Genomic DNA, 15,018 nt, shown 5'->3' with positions numbered 1-15,018 from the left:
AATTGTGAGAGAAAAAAAATCTGAATTGTAAGATAAAAAGTCGCAATAACTTTTGTTGTTGATGTTATTCCGTGGTGGAAACAAGCTTCCATGGAAATGGCAGCACATTTGGTTGAATTTTATTTCATAATTTCACAAAATGATGACATCAGATGGGTGTTACCTTCATCGGTTCCATCACTAAGTCATTTTGACATTAAAAAAGACAAAACCTTAAAGCCAAACACCAATTCCAGACACAATCATTCCAGTCCAATTAACCCCTTGCTTATGATCACTAACAGGTTTGACTGTCATGCACAAGTGCAATGAAATGTATTCGTTTTTTGTGAAAAAAAAGTGTCTAAAAAGGCTATTTTTATGATGCTTTTTAGTCCGTTTCTTTAGAGCTTGACAGCCTATATGCTTTTGCTGTATGGAGTAGAGCAGTGTGAACATTCTTGAAAACATCTCCTTTTTGGGGCCCACTTTAAATTAAGTGCCTTTGAAATACTATAGTAGCCTACTACTTAAATTAATAATTTGATACAATGCACTTATTGTGCAGATACATGTACATTTTAAAAACATTTAACTACATGCAATTACAGCTGCAATTATTTTGTGTAAACACATCTGTAATGCCTTAAACCTAACCACCAAACTTGTCCCCAATCTTGTATATCCCACCTCAATAGCAGCAAAAGTGTTTTGCAATACAACACAAGCACATTGTATTTAACAATTATTTCTTTATTTTTTTTATGCGAATACATAGCCTAAATCGTTAAAGGCAACTAATATAAAGTTGGACCTCTTTTCGTGCTCTACAAAATAAAATAAAACTATATGGGTTTGGAATAACATGCAAGTGAGTGAATGACATAATTTAATTTCCTTACAAAGTGCCTTTAAATGTCATAATATAATTTATTGGGGCAAAGGTATAATAATCCCAATGTCAAAGTACAAAGTTACAAGTCTTAAAATAAAATAAGCAGTACAGTAGATAAATAACACATCAAGAGATATCAAACAAAACTACATCAGTACATTATAAGTGAAGACATGTGTTCACATTGACCGTGTTCAGGCCTGTATCAGCAGGTTGATTGACCAGTATCAATATTGCATTTTAATGGACAAGCCCTTTCGTCCCACTCAGGATCACATATCGCACATGAGGGCTCATTTCAGACGGAAGTCGCGATGGGGTCCCGTTATATCTGCTATAATAGACACTGCTGTACCCCATATGGGACGCTAACTAAACTACTTCCAATAATGACAGCCCTAAGGATGAATTTGTAATCGAAAATCATACACGCTGCAGTCTTACCTTCAGTACCAGAAACGATTTCACCCGTCGCTACACGTCCATATCAGAAGCGGCGCGTCCGGCTCATGCATTAAAGATCCAGGCTACACTGAATGACGCGTATGTTTATTGGTGACACTCTTCACTCCGCACGCCGCCGTTGACGACAGACTGAAGCCCCGCCCACTGACATTCCGTTGCTTCCGGAACGACACTGCGCTTCCTCTGAACGCAACGCTCGCGGCAGGACACTGGTCCTGCAGTTATAATGAGCACAACTAAACACATGTTTCTTAGGTTAAAGTGCTATGATTAGCATTTTTAAAAGTGTAAAAGAAAAACCGTATATGGATCATTTAAAAATAATAATAATAACTTATACACTGACAAATTGTAAGAATAGAAAACAATTCATTGCAGTGTCAAATCTCTTAGCCTAATTTTTATTTTATGATATCATATATTATTTTTTAATATGATTACATTTAACCTAAGCTTAATTTTTAAATATTTTATTCAATTACCATAAGCATATCATATGTATTTAGCTATTTGTCTAATCTTAACAACATTTATTATTATAATAAACACCAACAACAACAACAATAACAATTCTTTATATAATTTTTTCTCTGACATTTAAAATAAACAGGTACAATTATTATTATACCTATCACTGTAACACACAAATAAAAGCATTAAGAACATTTAATAAACATTTATTTTAAACAAAAATGACATGATGAACATTATTACATGTATGCATTTGGAAGACTAAAGTAATTCACATTCAACAAATCTAAAGCACAGAAAATGTGCACAGCAGAGATTTCTCATCAGCTCCACTGTACGGTGAACATGGCTGCCATGGGTAAGTCCAGTCCAGGCACTGTAAGAACCTGCGAGAGAGACACACAGAAACACACACACACACACACACACACACACACACATTTTAGTATCAAAACATTTTAATGACTCGTATGGACCTTTTTCACATACAACCCTCTTTTCTAGAGGTTCGCAGAAGTGGTCAAAGTTGGGTAAGCTTAGTGGTAATTAAATGGGAGAAAACATATACTGTTTATATTTCCATTTGTTCCAAAATAAAATAAAATTCCATGATAGTGTTTCCTCAACATTCCAAAAGAGAGACTGGTCACAGCCGTCAGAAGAGAGAATGATGGGAAATTTCAAACTAGGGTTTGAAACAATTAATTTTCTTTGCCTGACTCATTGACATTACAGAAAAAAATGGATATAGGCATTTTTTGAATGGAAGAGTATGCTCTCGATTGTGCGTGTAAACCTCCCATCCTTTTGATTTTCCCGCCAAAAACATCCTTCACATAAAAATCAGTCCAGGCTTTCATTAACAACCTAGGCAGCCGGGGAAAGGTCTCGTTTTTTATGTTTCGTTAACAAGCTGGCCACATATTGGCAATAAAAAAGTGATTAATACATGACGATTCTTACATATATAACCTTTAATTAGTTTTATATTTACTGCCAAGGTAATATGTCACAAAACCAGTCACAAGTCGCACGGGTATATTTGTGGCAATAGCCAACAATACATTATTTTATGGCAAAAATCATTAGGATATTAAGTAAAGATCATGTTTCATGAAGATATTTTGTAAATTTCCAACCGTATATATATAAAACATTTATTTTTGTGAGTGAAGCACAATCGTGAACATAAATGGACAACTTTAAAGGCGATTTTCTCAATGTTTAATTTTTTTTTGCACCCTCAGATTCCAGATTTTTAAATAATTGTATCTCGGCCAAATATTGTCCTATCCTATCAATAGACGATCAAAGCTTATTTATTCAGCTCCCATATGATGTATACATCTCAATAAATAAATAAAAAGACCCATGTGACTGGTTTTGTGGTCCAGGGTCACATATAACACTAAGTAAAGCATTATAAATGTATATTACAGTTTAAAAAAAATTAAAATATGAACATCTTTTCTAGATTTGCGATGTTGATAACTGTGGAATCACATCATCAAAGTCTGTGAAAAAGGTCCATTAAAATTCAATATGAAATGCCCATGATTACATTTTGTGCATACTAACTGGAGTAGAAGTAAACCAAACTAGGTAGACAAACACAAATCTTCACCTCAGAACTTGATGCATACCTTGGTGTCTGTGCTGTACGAGAAGTCATGAACCCTTTGCCCGTTGGCCCACACCGCTGTGGGTCGAGTCTGAACTCCGAAAACACTCACTTCCCCGAGGACCAAACGATCGAGAGATCTGTTTAATTTGACTGGCTTACTGACCACATAAGACTACAGGGGAATAAAATATCAAATAAATAATAGATTACATTTCAAATTAATGCACATATCGACCATATTTTTTGAGTATTCTACTATTATCCATTTAGGTTCCCAACACTGAAGAACCCCAGCATTTATGTGTTGAATTTCAACTGGTGTTCTAGTTGTCTTCATTTTTCTAAATTTAGAAAGTATACAATCTGTTCATAGCAATAACAGCACTTGATGTTTTTTTCTTCTTCAATTTTACTGAAGCAATTCATTTTGGACTGCTCCAACACAGAATAACAATGGGAATCAGAAAAATCCTCATCCAAACCATTCAACTCAACAACATGCAAGCAAAAATCACGCCATTTCGTACCTCTTCAGCAAAGAAGAGAACATATGAGTAATCCCCCCTCTCAAAAGTGTCCAGACTTTCCCCGTCATCCCAGAAAAGATCCCCTTTGGCCCCATTTTCTGCAGACAGTGCCACGATCAGAGTGAACGGGTTTCTGCGGGATGCTGTAGTGGTCAATGCGGGAACCTGGGAAACGAAGACGAAATAGCAATAGTCCACTTGCTACACAGCATAAATTAGATATTATTATGATTGTTGCTAGATCTAGTCTTTACACCACCTGCTGCGGGATGATGCTCCCCTCTCTCACTTGAATGTTAATGGTGTCCAAAGCGGCAGGAAACAAAATGTATTGCCCTTTACTGTAATATGCTCGCCCCTATAAGAAAACACAGAGGATTCAGTCTCATTTACCTTAAAGGCGTCATATCATATGTCTTTAAATACCTTTGAACCATAATAACTTGTAACATAATAACTTGTAACATAATAATCACAATGTAAAGCAGGCTATGCAAAAAAGGGGTAAAAAATAAGGTGTTTACTTAGAAGGTAAAAAAATCCATTTAGCTCTATGGTAATTGGTTACAGTTTCCTTCAGAAATCATTCTAATATGATGGTTTGATGATCAAGAAACATTTCTTACATCACAGGAATAATTAAAAATGTAAAAATATATAAATAATAGAAAACTGTTCTTTCAAATTGTAATAATCTTTCACAATATTATAATTTTTACTGTTTCTTTTTTTAATCAAATAAATGTGAGCATTAGAGACTTCTCTCAAAAACATAAAAAAATATGATTTTTTCCAAACTTTTGACTAGTACTAGTGAATGTATATAGTATAAGACGAAGGCTTACATTGTGCAGACTGTACCAAGTCCCCGGGGGGAGATAAGCCGTCACCTCCACTGCTCCCTGTTCCAGGACCGGACTGATAAGCAGTGAACTCCCCCACAGGAACTGCCTGTCAATGGCCTGGCAATTTGGATCAGTGGGGAACCTAAAAGAAACGAGCAATCTCAGAGAAGAGGTCATCGCTGAGATATTGAGCTAGAATGAGCGTGTGTACTGTACTCAAGGAAGAGGGAGCGTGCCACGGTGCTGGCGGAGGTGTGCGCATGATGGAGCAGTGTGTAGAGGAAGGGCAGGAGAGAGTATCGCAGTGTAGTCACAGTCCTCATGGCATCTTGGGCTTGCTGGCTAAATACATACGGCTCTTGGGGCTGAGAGTATGAAATATGAGAAGAAATATTCATATATTACTAATAATGTACAATTATTCAATTTTTTTTTAGGAAAATTGTGAAAATTATATGGTATAAATAGATGTGTGACCCTGGATCACAAAACCAATCATAAGTCGCATGGGTATATTTGTGGCAATAATCAACAATACATTGTACATACATTGGGTCAAAATTATAGATTTTTCTTTTATGCCAAAAATCAACAGAATATTGATATAACAATATGTCCCATGAAGATATTTTGTACATTTCCTACCATAAATACATAAAACATTTATTTTTGTGAGTGAATGCAGCAAAATCGCGAACATAAATGGACAACTTTAAAGAAGATTTTCTCAATATTTTTTTTTGCCTTTTCAAATAATTGTATCTCGGCCAAATATTGCCCTATCCTAACAAGCCGTACGTCAATAGAAAGTTTATTTATTCAGCTTTCAGATGATGTATACATCTCAATTTCAAATAATTGACCCATGTGACTGGTTTTGTCATCCAGGGTCACATATATATATACAGTATATGCAGTACTGGTCAAAAGTTTGTCAAAATTAAAGGGGACCTATTATGCCGCTTTTTACAAGATGTAAAACAAGTCTCTGATGTCCCCAGAATGTGTATGTGAAGTCGTAGCTCAAAATACTCAACAGATTTTTTTTTATAACATGTTAAAATTGCCACTTTTTGGGGGTAAGCAAATGTGTGTGTCCCTTTAAATGGAAATGAGCTGCTTTAAGAGCTCATGCAACAACAAAACAGGACAATCTCACACACTGAAAATGTCAGAAATTGTTTAGCCTTATACGTTCGAACCAGAGTCGGACAATGATGCCTACAGAGCCCGAGAATATTCTGTGTCACATGATCTAAATTCCAGTTAATTGTTTCCAAACTTTTGATCGGTAGTGTATATATATATATATGTATATATATATATATTAATCTATGATTTTTTTCTTCTAGATGACTGTAAATTGTTGACTGATATCTCACAGCATTGGGTTTGTCGTTATGGTTTCTCATGAAAGGGTAAAAGGCTCCGAGTTGTGTCCAGCGCACGCACAGTTCTTCAGTAGTGTCTCCACCAAATCCACATACATCCGCTCCCACAAAGGGAATGCCATAGAGTCCAAACAGGAGCACAGCTGGTACACACACACACACACACACACACACACACACACACACACACACACACACACACACACACACATACACACACACACACACACACACACACACACACACAAACACACAAACACACACACACACACACACACACACACACACACACACACACACACATACACACACATAGACGTGGATGTATGTTAGCATATGTGGATGTTGTTGGCAAGCACTTGCAGGGCCAGAACTAAACAAAACTTATTTTATCTTCTTTGTAACCATATATTAGCATACCGGTACATTTATGATCTTTCTCTCTCACCAGGTATTGAAAAGCGCATTTGCTCCCAGTCACTCTGCACATCTCCTGTCCAGTGTGCAGAGAAACGGCCCAGTCCTGGAAAAGACGACCGGGATAGGACAAATGGACGAGTGCCCTTTACTTTCAACAATGCCCTGAAATACAAATGAGTGGAACGTTGGTAATAATGTCAAACCAAATCAAATGGATCTGTTCACCAATTATTTTTTTTTTTTTACTGTTTGTATGAATGGAAAAGGCATTTCTCTGACCTGTGGGTGGCGATGGCCTCGGTCAGCCCGTAAAGATTGTGCAGGTTGTAATGATTGGACAGATACTGCTGAGCGGACATACACACAGTTCCTGAGTTTAACTGACATCCTATTACGCCTGTGAACCCAGACAGATCTCTTCATGCAGGTCACATAAAAACAGTGACAGTCATGTTACAAGAGAGTATATTAATAAGACTTTACTGTTCTTACCTGGAGTATAAGGAGGTTTCTCCAAGTCAGAGTCTGGACATCCATCCACAGATCCCTGGACAAAATTTGATGGCTCATTCATGTCCTGTAAGCAGAATTTCGAAGGAAATTTCTAAGTTATCTATAAAGGCCCAATCACACCAAGAACGATAACTATAAAGATAAAGATAATGATCAAGATATAGTTGAAAAAAATATTCTAAATATTGAAGAATAGTAGAGTTCACATCACCACTATAAGATAACGGCACAGAGAAACAATATTGTTGGAATCACTTTTAGAGCGTTTTTTTTTTCCAGCTGACTCCAAAAACGTACACAAACATTAACAGCCAATCAAAATCCTTTCTGCTTTAAAGAGCTCGAGCATTTAAAGCGGCAGACGACAAAACCGCAGTGCGCGCTTAGAATAAACAGAACGGTATTATTCGTGAATAAACAGAACGTTCGTGTGGACGCAAATGTAGTTGTATTTATCTTTATAGTTATTATTCTTGGTGTGAACAGGCCTTAAGTGCATTTAATTCAGGTAAATTTGTTCACTTTTTTAAAATGAAATCAATGGCAAAAGTGGTCAAATTACTAAAGTTACGAAAAATAACTCATAGTATAATTATAATATTCTATAATAGAATAGAATATAAAAAAATATTTTCCCTACCCTTTTAATTTATTTTGATTAAATATGTCAGTTACATTTAGAGATCTTAAACCTTTAAGATCTCTAAATGTAACTTAAATATTTAATAAAAATAAAGTTTGTCAAAAACTATAAAAACATTTTTAAAATAACATAATTCAGGATTTAAAGGATAACTCCGCTATTTAACACCTTGAGTCTATATTGTAGTTTGGTTTGGATGAACAAGAGTGGTGGACAACATTTTTTTGACAATGGTTCCTCTCTCGAGTTTTTGACTATAATAGAATTGGCCATGGACCCATTTAACATTGGAGTCAATGGTCATGTCCGAAAATGTCATTAAAACAGCCAATAATGTTCGTTTACAAAACTGTTAAACTCACCGAGTGGTTAGTGGTGTTCGTTGATGATTATAAACAATATATCGTCGCAATATATGATTCCAATCTGTTTATTTTGCTATAGTGGAACTATTTTTTCAGACACTTCACAACCGTGTAACTTCCGCTCAATATTTGAATCTGAAGCGTTAGCACACTCCCGACCACTTGATGCGATAACCGATGTTTATGTCTCGCGGGACACTCACGGTCACAGTCGAGTTCAACTTCATATTGCACTGGTCAGTGGTCACGTCTTTCAATATTTTCAAGGTTTTGTTTGTTTATTTCGCTTACTCTCCCGGAGCACAGTTGCTCTGCTCGCTAGCCTTATGAGAAACGGAAGCGAGCAAAAAGACTACATCGACCAAATGTAAACAGCCCCCTTTCCGTTTCCGGTAGCGCATTTATATTAACGAGCACTCAGTCCTTCAACAGAATTCAATGGGATTTTACAAAATGACGAATAAAACACGACAGAAACTGTATTTCGCAACACTTTTTGTTTCTGGAACATCAACTAACATCACTAATCACTCAGTGAGTTTAACAGTTTTGTAAACGAACATTATTGGCTGTTTTAATGACATTTTCAGACATGCCCATTGACTCCAATGTTAAATGGGTCCATGGCCAATTCTTTTATAGTCAAAAACTCGAGAGAGGAACCATTGTCAAAAAAATGTTGTCCACCACTCTTGTTCATCCAAAACAAACTACAATATAGACTCAAGGTGTTAAATACTGGAATTATCCTTTAAGGGAAAAAAATACAATGTAGGTAAAGAGTGTGGCCCCTTTAAATGCATACATTCATGTTTTGTCGCCTTTTTAAAATACCCTGTGTATGTTTATTTATAGTTTACTGTGTAAGTACTTACTATCCAGAGTCCATCCACAGGTACCTTGTTGTGAAAGGCTCTGATACAGTCCATCCACCAGTCCTGTGTTGTAGGATTGGTGAAATCTGGGAATGCAGTTAGACCTGGCCATACCTGGTTATAAATACATGCAAAATCTTTATACACCCCACCATATTCTATCACGACTATACTACTACTAATAATACAGTGGTGCAGAAAGAAAATACATCTTGCATATGACATTATCACGACTAACTTTTAGTGAGGGTAATATTCCACGTGTGGCGCTAACCTTCCCAATTAGGATCTGTCCAGTGGAGTTGGTGATGAACACTCCCCTCTTCAGCCCATCATCAAAGGGTTTATATGAACCAGGAGGACTCGTACTGCTGATGCCTGGATCCTAACACAAGACAACACTGATGTGCTCATTTGTGTACTGTGACTAATGTGCTTTTTGGGTGTATGTATGTACTGTATACGCACTGGCACCTTTATTAGGTGCAACTGCTTGTTAATGCAAATATCTAATCAGCCAATCACATGGTGGCAACTCAATGCATTTATTTAGGCATGTAGACATGGTCAAGACGATCAGCTGAAGTTCATACTGAGCATCAGAATGGGGAAGAAAGGTTATATATGTGACTTTAATGTGGCCTGGTTGTTGGTGGGAGACGGGCTGGTCTGAGTATTTCAGAAACTGATGATCTACTGGGATTTTTACGCACAACCATCTCTTGGGTTTACAGAGAATGGTCCGAAAAAGAGAAAATATCCATTGAGCGGCAGATCTGTGGACTTTAATGTCTTGTTAATGCCAGAGGTCAGAGGAGAATGGCCAGACTGGTTCAAGCTGATAGAAAGGCAACAATGACACAAATAAGCAGTCGTTACAGAGGTCTGCAGAAGAGCATCTCTGAACGCACAACACATCAAACCTTGAAGCAGATACACAGCAGAAGACACACTCCTGTCAGCTGAGAACTGGAAACTGAGGCTACAATTCACACTGACTCGCCAAAAATGGACAATAGAAGATTGGAAGAACGTTGCTGGTCTGGATTTCTGCTGCGACATTCAGATGGTAGGATCTCATGCGTCTCCTCCCCGAAATAACCATATATGGAACTCACAACGCCTCGTTTTACTATGCATATCCTCATCTGCATATCATTTGCATATGATTATTCATCCACGTGATAACATGTTTAACGGTACACGACATAAGGAAAATATGAAATACGGATGTGCCATCACATTACATTTATAAAAATCATTTAGTAGCCTATCCTTGCCTTGTTTTTGAATAAATAAAACAAATAGTGTAAAATACCTTTTCCACTGACCAAATAGTATTTTTAATAGATTTATATTTTTAATGGAAAAATATAGACCTTGTTGTGCATTATATGATTCATGATAAGCAATTATCTCTGTAGTTAAATCAACAGAGTTTCACTAAAAGGCCCAACGCGTTCGCTGGCGCGGACATTTAAGGTGTGGATATTTGCTTCAAGTGATAGGCTTGGTGAGTAAAATTATATTTGTATTATCTTACACACATATATATATATATTTTATATATAGTATAGAAAAGATATTGATATCACTGACATTTTAACACACAAGCATCACGCTATGAAGTTCTTATAAGGATGAAAGAATCTCCATCACAGAATATTATTATCCACGTACCAGAATGAGCACATACTTCATGCCCAGCTGGTGGAACTCTTCAACCATCTGGGGAAGATCTCCAAACCGTTGCGGATCAAAAGTAAACACTCTTCTTTGGTCCGCATAATCAAGGTCATTCCACTGTACATCCTACAGAAGTCAATTGAAGGTTATTTAAATAATCATGTAAAACTTAATTGGTTACTTGGTTCTCTCTCTATGCAGTATATGTATGTTTATATTTTTTCTTCTTCTTTTCAAAATGGCATACTACTTTACATTTTTACAGTATGTATGCTGCATAATCTGGTATATCTGGATGACCAACAGTACTACATCTGCAATGTGCAGTATGCCATACTATGTTATAATTTATACACTTTGTGTGAATAGTTATTACGTCAATATTCCGATTATATATTTTTCCCAAGCACATTTTACCATGTTAACTTTAACAGAGCATATCAAACTGGGTACTGTATCCCACAATGCAATGTATTCAAATTAACCTTTCATTTATAGTATGACGAACAAACCAGAAGCAATATGAACAACAATTTTACACAAAATTGGATCAAATAAAATAAATAAAAAGTTTAGAGACGTTAACTGGGTGATATTGTCATATGACAACAATATAGCATACAACAGTTTTTATTAGTTTAAAGTACTTCTTAAAATATAGCAGTGAGCAGCACACAGTATATACCAGTAGTTCTCAAACCTTTTTTTTCCCTCAAACCTTTTTGACTCTAAGGCTGACGCTGTCATAATATTCATTATAAATGTAGTTTTAAGATTGTATTCATTTGCATGACTTTTCCAAGTCTAGAAATCACACTTATAAAATGAGTTAAAATTGTAAAATAATTTTAACAGATAATCTTGAGGTCCACTTGGAAGTATGTTATGGCCCCCCGGTTGAGAACCACTGGTATATACTGTTCAGTATGCAGTATCTCCCAAACACAGCCATAACTTATATTATTGACATACTAGAGGGATCTTGGCCTGGCGCATGAGCTGTACCACTGTTCTTGTGACGTTGGTGGACGTATAACCCCAGCGACAGAGGTGGAAGCCCAGTGACCAGTAGGGTGGCATCATAGGATAACCTCAAAGACACAACACAATAAGTTACACTGTGGGTACACCATACAGTATGTGGACTGTCTATTGTTAAATACCTATAACCTCATGGTACTGCTGTATCACACTCTGAGGACTGGGGCCTAAGAAGATGTAGAAGTCCAGTATTCCTCCGACGGTCACCCATGTCAATGCTGGAGTGGGCTGCATAAACACTTCTACAATTGGCAAATTTGAAAACTTTTAGTGAAAGCCAAAATTAGAAAGAAGCCAATTCAGACGACAAAAAACGCTGTACCCATTGCGTTACTGTTGAGAAGAAAGACTCCATGTGCCTGTCCATCGCCTTCTTGGACTAGGAAGAAAGGGTGGGAGCCATACAGGTTGGCACTTCTCTACAAAGGGCCATATAAAACATTAAGCACAGCTGTGAATAAAAGGGGAAGTTGAAGAAGAATGTGAAATGAGGTGAATGTCTTACATGTGGTGCCATGTCTCTGTTCCATAATGAAACAGAGCTCCAGTTGAGGTCCAGCGTGATGGGGGTGTAATGTTCACCCAGTCCAGATATCACAGAGGAAGCCATGCTGGTGGAGAGCTGGAGATACTGATCCGCAAACAGGAGGGGGCCTATTGTAGTATTCAAACTGGGGGGGAGGGGGGGATACAATGCATTTGTGCAATGTTCTGTCCCCAACACTTTTTTTTTTACCGTATAGATCTGTGGACTGTCATTGACACCCAGAAACAGTAACAGAAGGAGCACAATATAAGCAGAAAACATACAATACAAGAAAATAAAAATGGAAGTACACTTACAGAACACGGCCATTGGATTTACGGCGTACAATAAACCCAAACGGATCTGGTTGGAAGTCAACATCATAGAGGGGGTTTTGTGTGTCATTGTGGCCCCTGGATTGGGACGTCACAAAGGGGACCTCGTATCGTTGAGATGCTGGATCTTTCAACTGTGGCAAAGTGAAGTCAGCCAGATAGAGTAAGATTAGGTCATCTAAAGGCTGGAATACACTACATGACTTCAAATCTGAACAGGTTTTCAAACACTAGGCATCATACACTTGCAGATTTTGTAAATGGTTGCAGAGAAAAAGGGGAATCGTACACTAAATGACTGGGTGTATAAGGGGGAAAAAAGTTTAAAATAAGTGTTTTAAAATGTGACCCTGGATCACAAAACCAGTCATAAGTCGCACTGGTATATTTGTGGCAATAGTCAACAATACATTGTAAGGGTCAAAACTATCGCTTTTTTTTTATGCCAAGATCATGTTCCAAGATATTTAGTAAATTTCCTACCATAAATATATAACACATTTATTTTTGTGAGTGAATGCAGCACAATCGTGAACATAAATTGACTACTTTAAAGATGATTTTCTCATAATTTCGATTTTTTTTTGCATCCTCTGATTCCAGATTTTCAAATAGTTGTATCTCGGCCAAATATTGTCCTATCATAACAAACCATAAATGAATGGGAAGCTTATTTATTCAGCTTTCAAGTGATGTATGCATCTTAATTTAAAAAAACTGACCCAAGTGACTAATTTTGTGGTCCATGGTTACAAATCGTCTCAAAATATCAAACATTTTTGACCATCTGCGACTGGATGGATTCACAGTTTGAGTCTATGCCATTATACACTACTACGCACTTTAAAGTTAAGTGGGAAAATGTCTGTGTTTTTTGTAAAGACCCCTAAAATCATTTGTCATTTATTTTAGTAATGTCCTAAGTTACCTATTATTGGAGAGATTTACAAAAATATCAGAGACAGTCTAATTTAAAGACTGAAAGAAGTGCTCACAGTGAGGTGAAGACGACCCAAAGACTCGGCCATCACATCTAGCTGCAATGTGGGGATGTCCCGGGGCAGGTATGAGGGTGCAGAACGGGTCAGCGTGGTCCTTTGGCCCCTCTCTGTGGGCAACAAGGGCCCCATTTTGTAGCCTGGGTAATGGACTGGGTAGAAACACCATGGTGGTCCTCTTGATCCAGACTGAGGTAGAGGCACATAGCAGCATCCTCTGCCCTCACAGTCGGCCCGACTCAAAGATCTATCACGGCCACAGTCGATGCGGCTCTCCACAGCTATGCTACACTGATCTCTAACAGATCTAGTGTGAGTCCTGGGATCAGCAGATAAGTGAAGATTATTGCTGAAGTTGTTCTGGGATTGAATACTCCTGTGTGAGATATTTGAACTATGTCGCCATTCTTTTGATGGTGAAAAAGCTAATGAAACACTCTTGTCTTTGTGCACCAGGATATGAAGTACAGAAGTCAGAAATATTAAGGTCAATAGTGCAAATGTGTGCAGGAGCCAACCAATTCTGGCCATTTAAAGGGGTTGAGTTTGGCTCTTTCTGCATTAAACACGAGTTAGAAAAGGTAAAATAAGAGTAAAAGAGTAAAACAAGAAAGCATGTAAGATCGTTCACGGTCAAAACAACAAATCGCACTACAGCTCTTCTTCAGATCGGACGAGAAAATGACGCATGCGCAGGTGCACATGTACAAAACTTAAAACTTCTTCATGATGATTCAGACGATCTTTTAAAGACGCATAATGTGATTCTTAATTATATTTTCCTGCGCCTGTAACTGCAAGCGCTTAGTAAATAATGGTAATTATCATGTAATTTTGGAACCTTGCCTTACTCATGCATTGTTATACTATGCTTAAAAGTTTATCGGTGAAGAAGCGCTACTTCTCAGGGCGCCGACATGTTCCCATGACGTCACGAGCCTGGATCTCGGCAAAATGTATTTTATCCTTTTCTTTTTTGGATGTCTTGTAAATGTTTTTGTTTGTCCTTGATGTTTAATCATAAAAAAATATGTTATACTTTTTTGAATCTGTTTTATTGTGACTGTGAGTTTGTGAATTAATTTATATGGTTAAATTATATGAGCGCACTTGTTGCACTGCTTAAAGTTGTATGGAAAAGTTTAATAAACAAACAAACAAAAAAACATTTATTTTTATTTTTATTTAAGTGCGCAGACATACAAATTAAACACGACACAAAATAAAAATAAACTACTTAGAAATGACAACGGTGTTATATAAAATCATTAGTCTGCAGATAATACAGTTGCTAGGGGAAAAATATATATAATCAGAGTAGCACGGTTCCAAACTGAAACAAACACCGTGTCCGCATAAATGCAACCATTTCAAATATTTGTGTTTACTAAAAAATCCGAAGAATTGGAAACTGGCTAC

At 37.0% G+C, this 15,018-nt stretch overlaps 2 protein-coding genes across 3 annotated transcripts in view; both read right to left on the bottom strand.

Moving 5' to 3' along the window:
- Positions 1-1,539, bottom strand: part of tbc1d16 (TBC1 domain family, member 16) — a 35,852-nt gene extending 34,313 nt beyond the window's left edge. The window contains exon 1 of one of the 2 annotated variants that reach the window (XM_079631035.1): positions 1,319-1,539. The gene's annotated coding sequence lies outside the window, so the exon portion shown is untranslated. The remainder of the gene's footprint in view (positions 1-1,318) is intronic. The other variant, XM_079631034.1, reaches the window with a different exon arrangement.
- A 275-nt stretch (positions 1,540-1,814) lies between these two features.
- gaa (alpha glucosidase) lies at positions 1,815-14,540 on the bottom strand. Its single transcript, XM_079590080.1, has 19 exons — positions 13,597-14,540; positions 12,584-12,735; positions 12,246-12,411; positions 12,063-12,159; positions 11,863-11,982; positions 11,672-11,790; positions 10,694-10,825; positions 9,288-9,398; positions 9,014-9,127; positions 7,110-7,194; positions 6,897-7,014; positions 6,646-6,779; positions 6,189-6,340; positions 5,023-5,171; positions 4,807-4,948; positions 4,221-4,319; positions 3,962-4,126; positions 3,454-3,606; positions 1,815-2,196 (listed from the first exon to the last, which is right to left on the bottom strand). The coding sequence occupies exons 1-19, from the start codon at positions 14,128-14,130 to the stop codon at positions 2,134-2,136; spliced, it is 2,805 nt and encodes a 934-aa protein (XP_079446206.1). The 5' UTR covers positions 14,131-14,540; the 3' UTR covers positions 1,815-2,133.
- Positions 14,541-15,018: the final 478 nt, after the last annotated feature.

Source organism: Phoxinus phoxinus, assembly GCF_949152265.1.
Source record: "Phoxinus phoxinus genome assembly, chromosome: 1".
Classification (NCBI taxonomy): Eukaryota; Metazoa; Chordata; class Actinopteri; order Cypriniformes; family Leuciscidae; genus Phoxinus; species Phoxinus phoxinus.
Note: the sequence above shows the minus strand (reverse complement) of the source record. Positions and strands in the feature narration are given on the sequence as shown.

What these genes read in the sequence shown, in the direction of transcription:
- gaa (XM_079590080.1), bottom strand. Translation starts at nt 14,130, where the DNA reads ATGGCCAGAATTGGTTGGCTCCTGCACACATTTGCACTATTGACCTTA. An exon ending in TGGGTCGTCTTCACCTCACT is followed by an intron (nt 12,736 to 13,596) that starts GTGAGCACTTCT and finishes ACTTTGCCACAG; the next exon opens with TTGAAAGATCCAGCATCTCA. An exon ending in CGTACAGCACAGACACCAAG is followed by an intron (nt 2,197 to 3,453) that starts GTATGCATCAAG and finishes TCTCTCTCGCAG; the next exon opens with GTTCTTACAGTGCCTGGACT.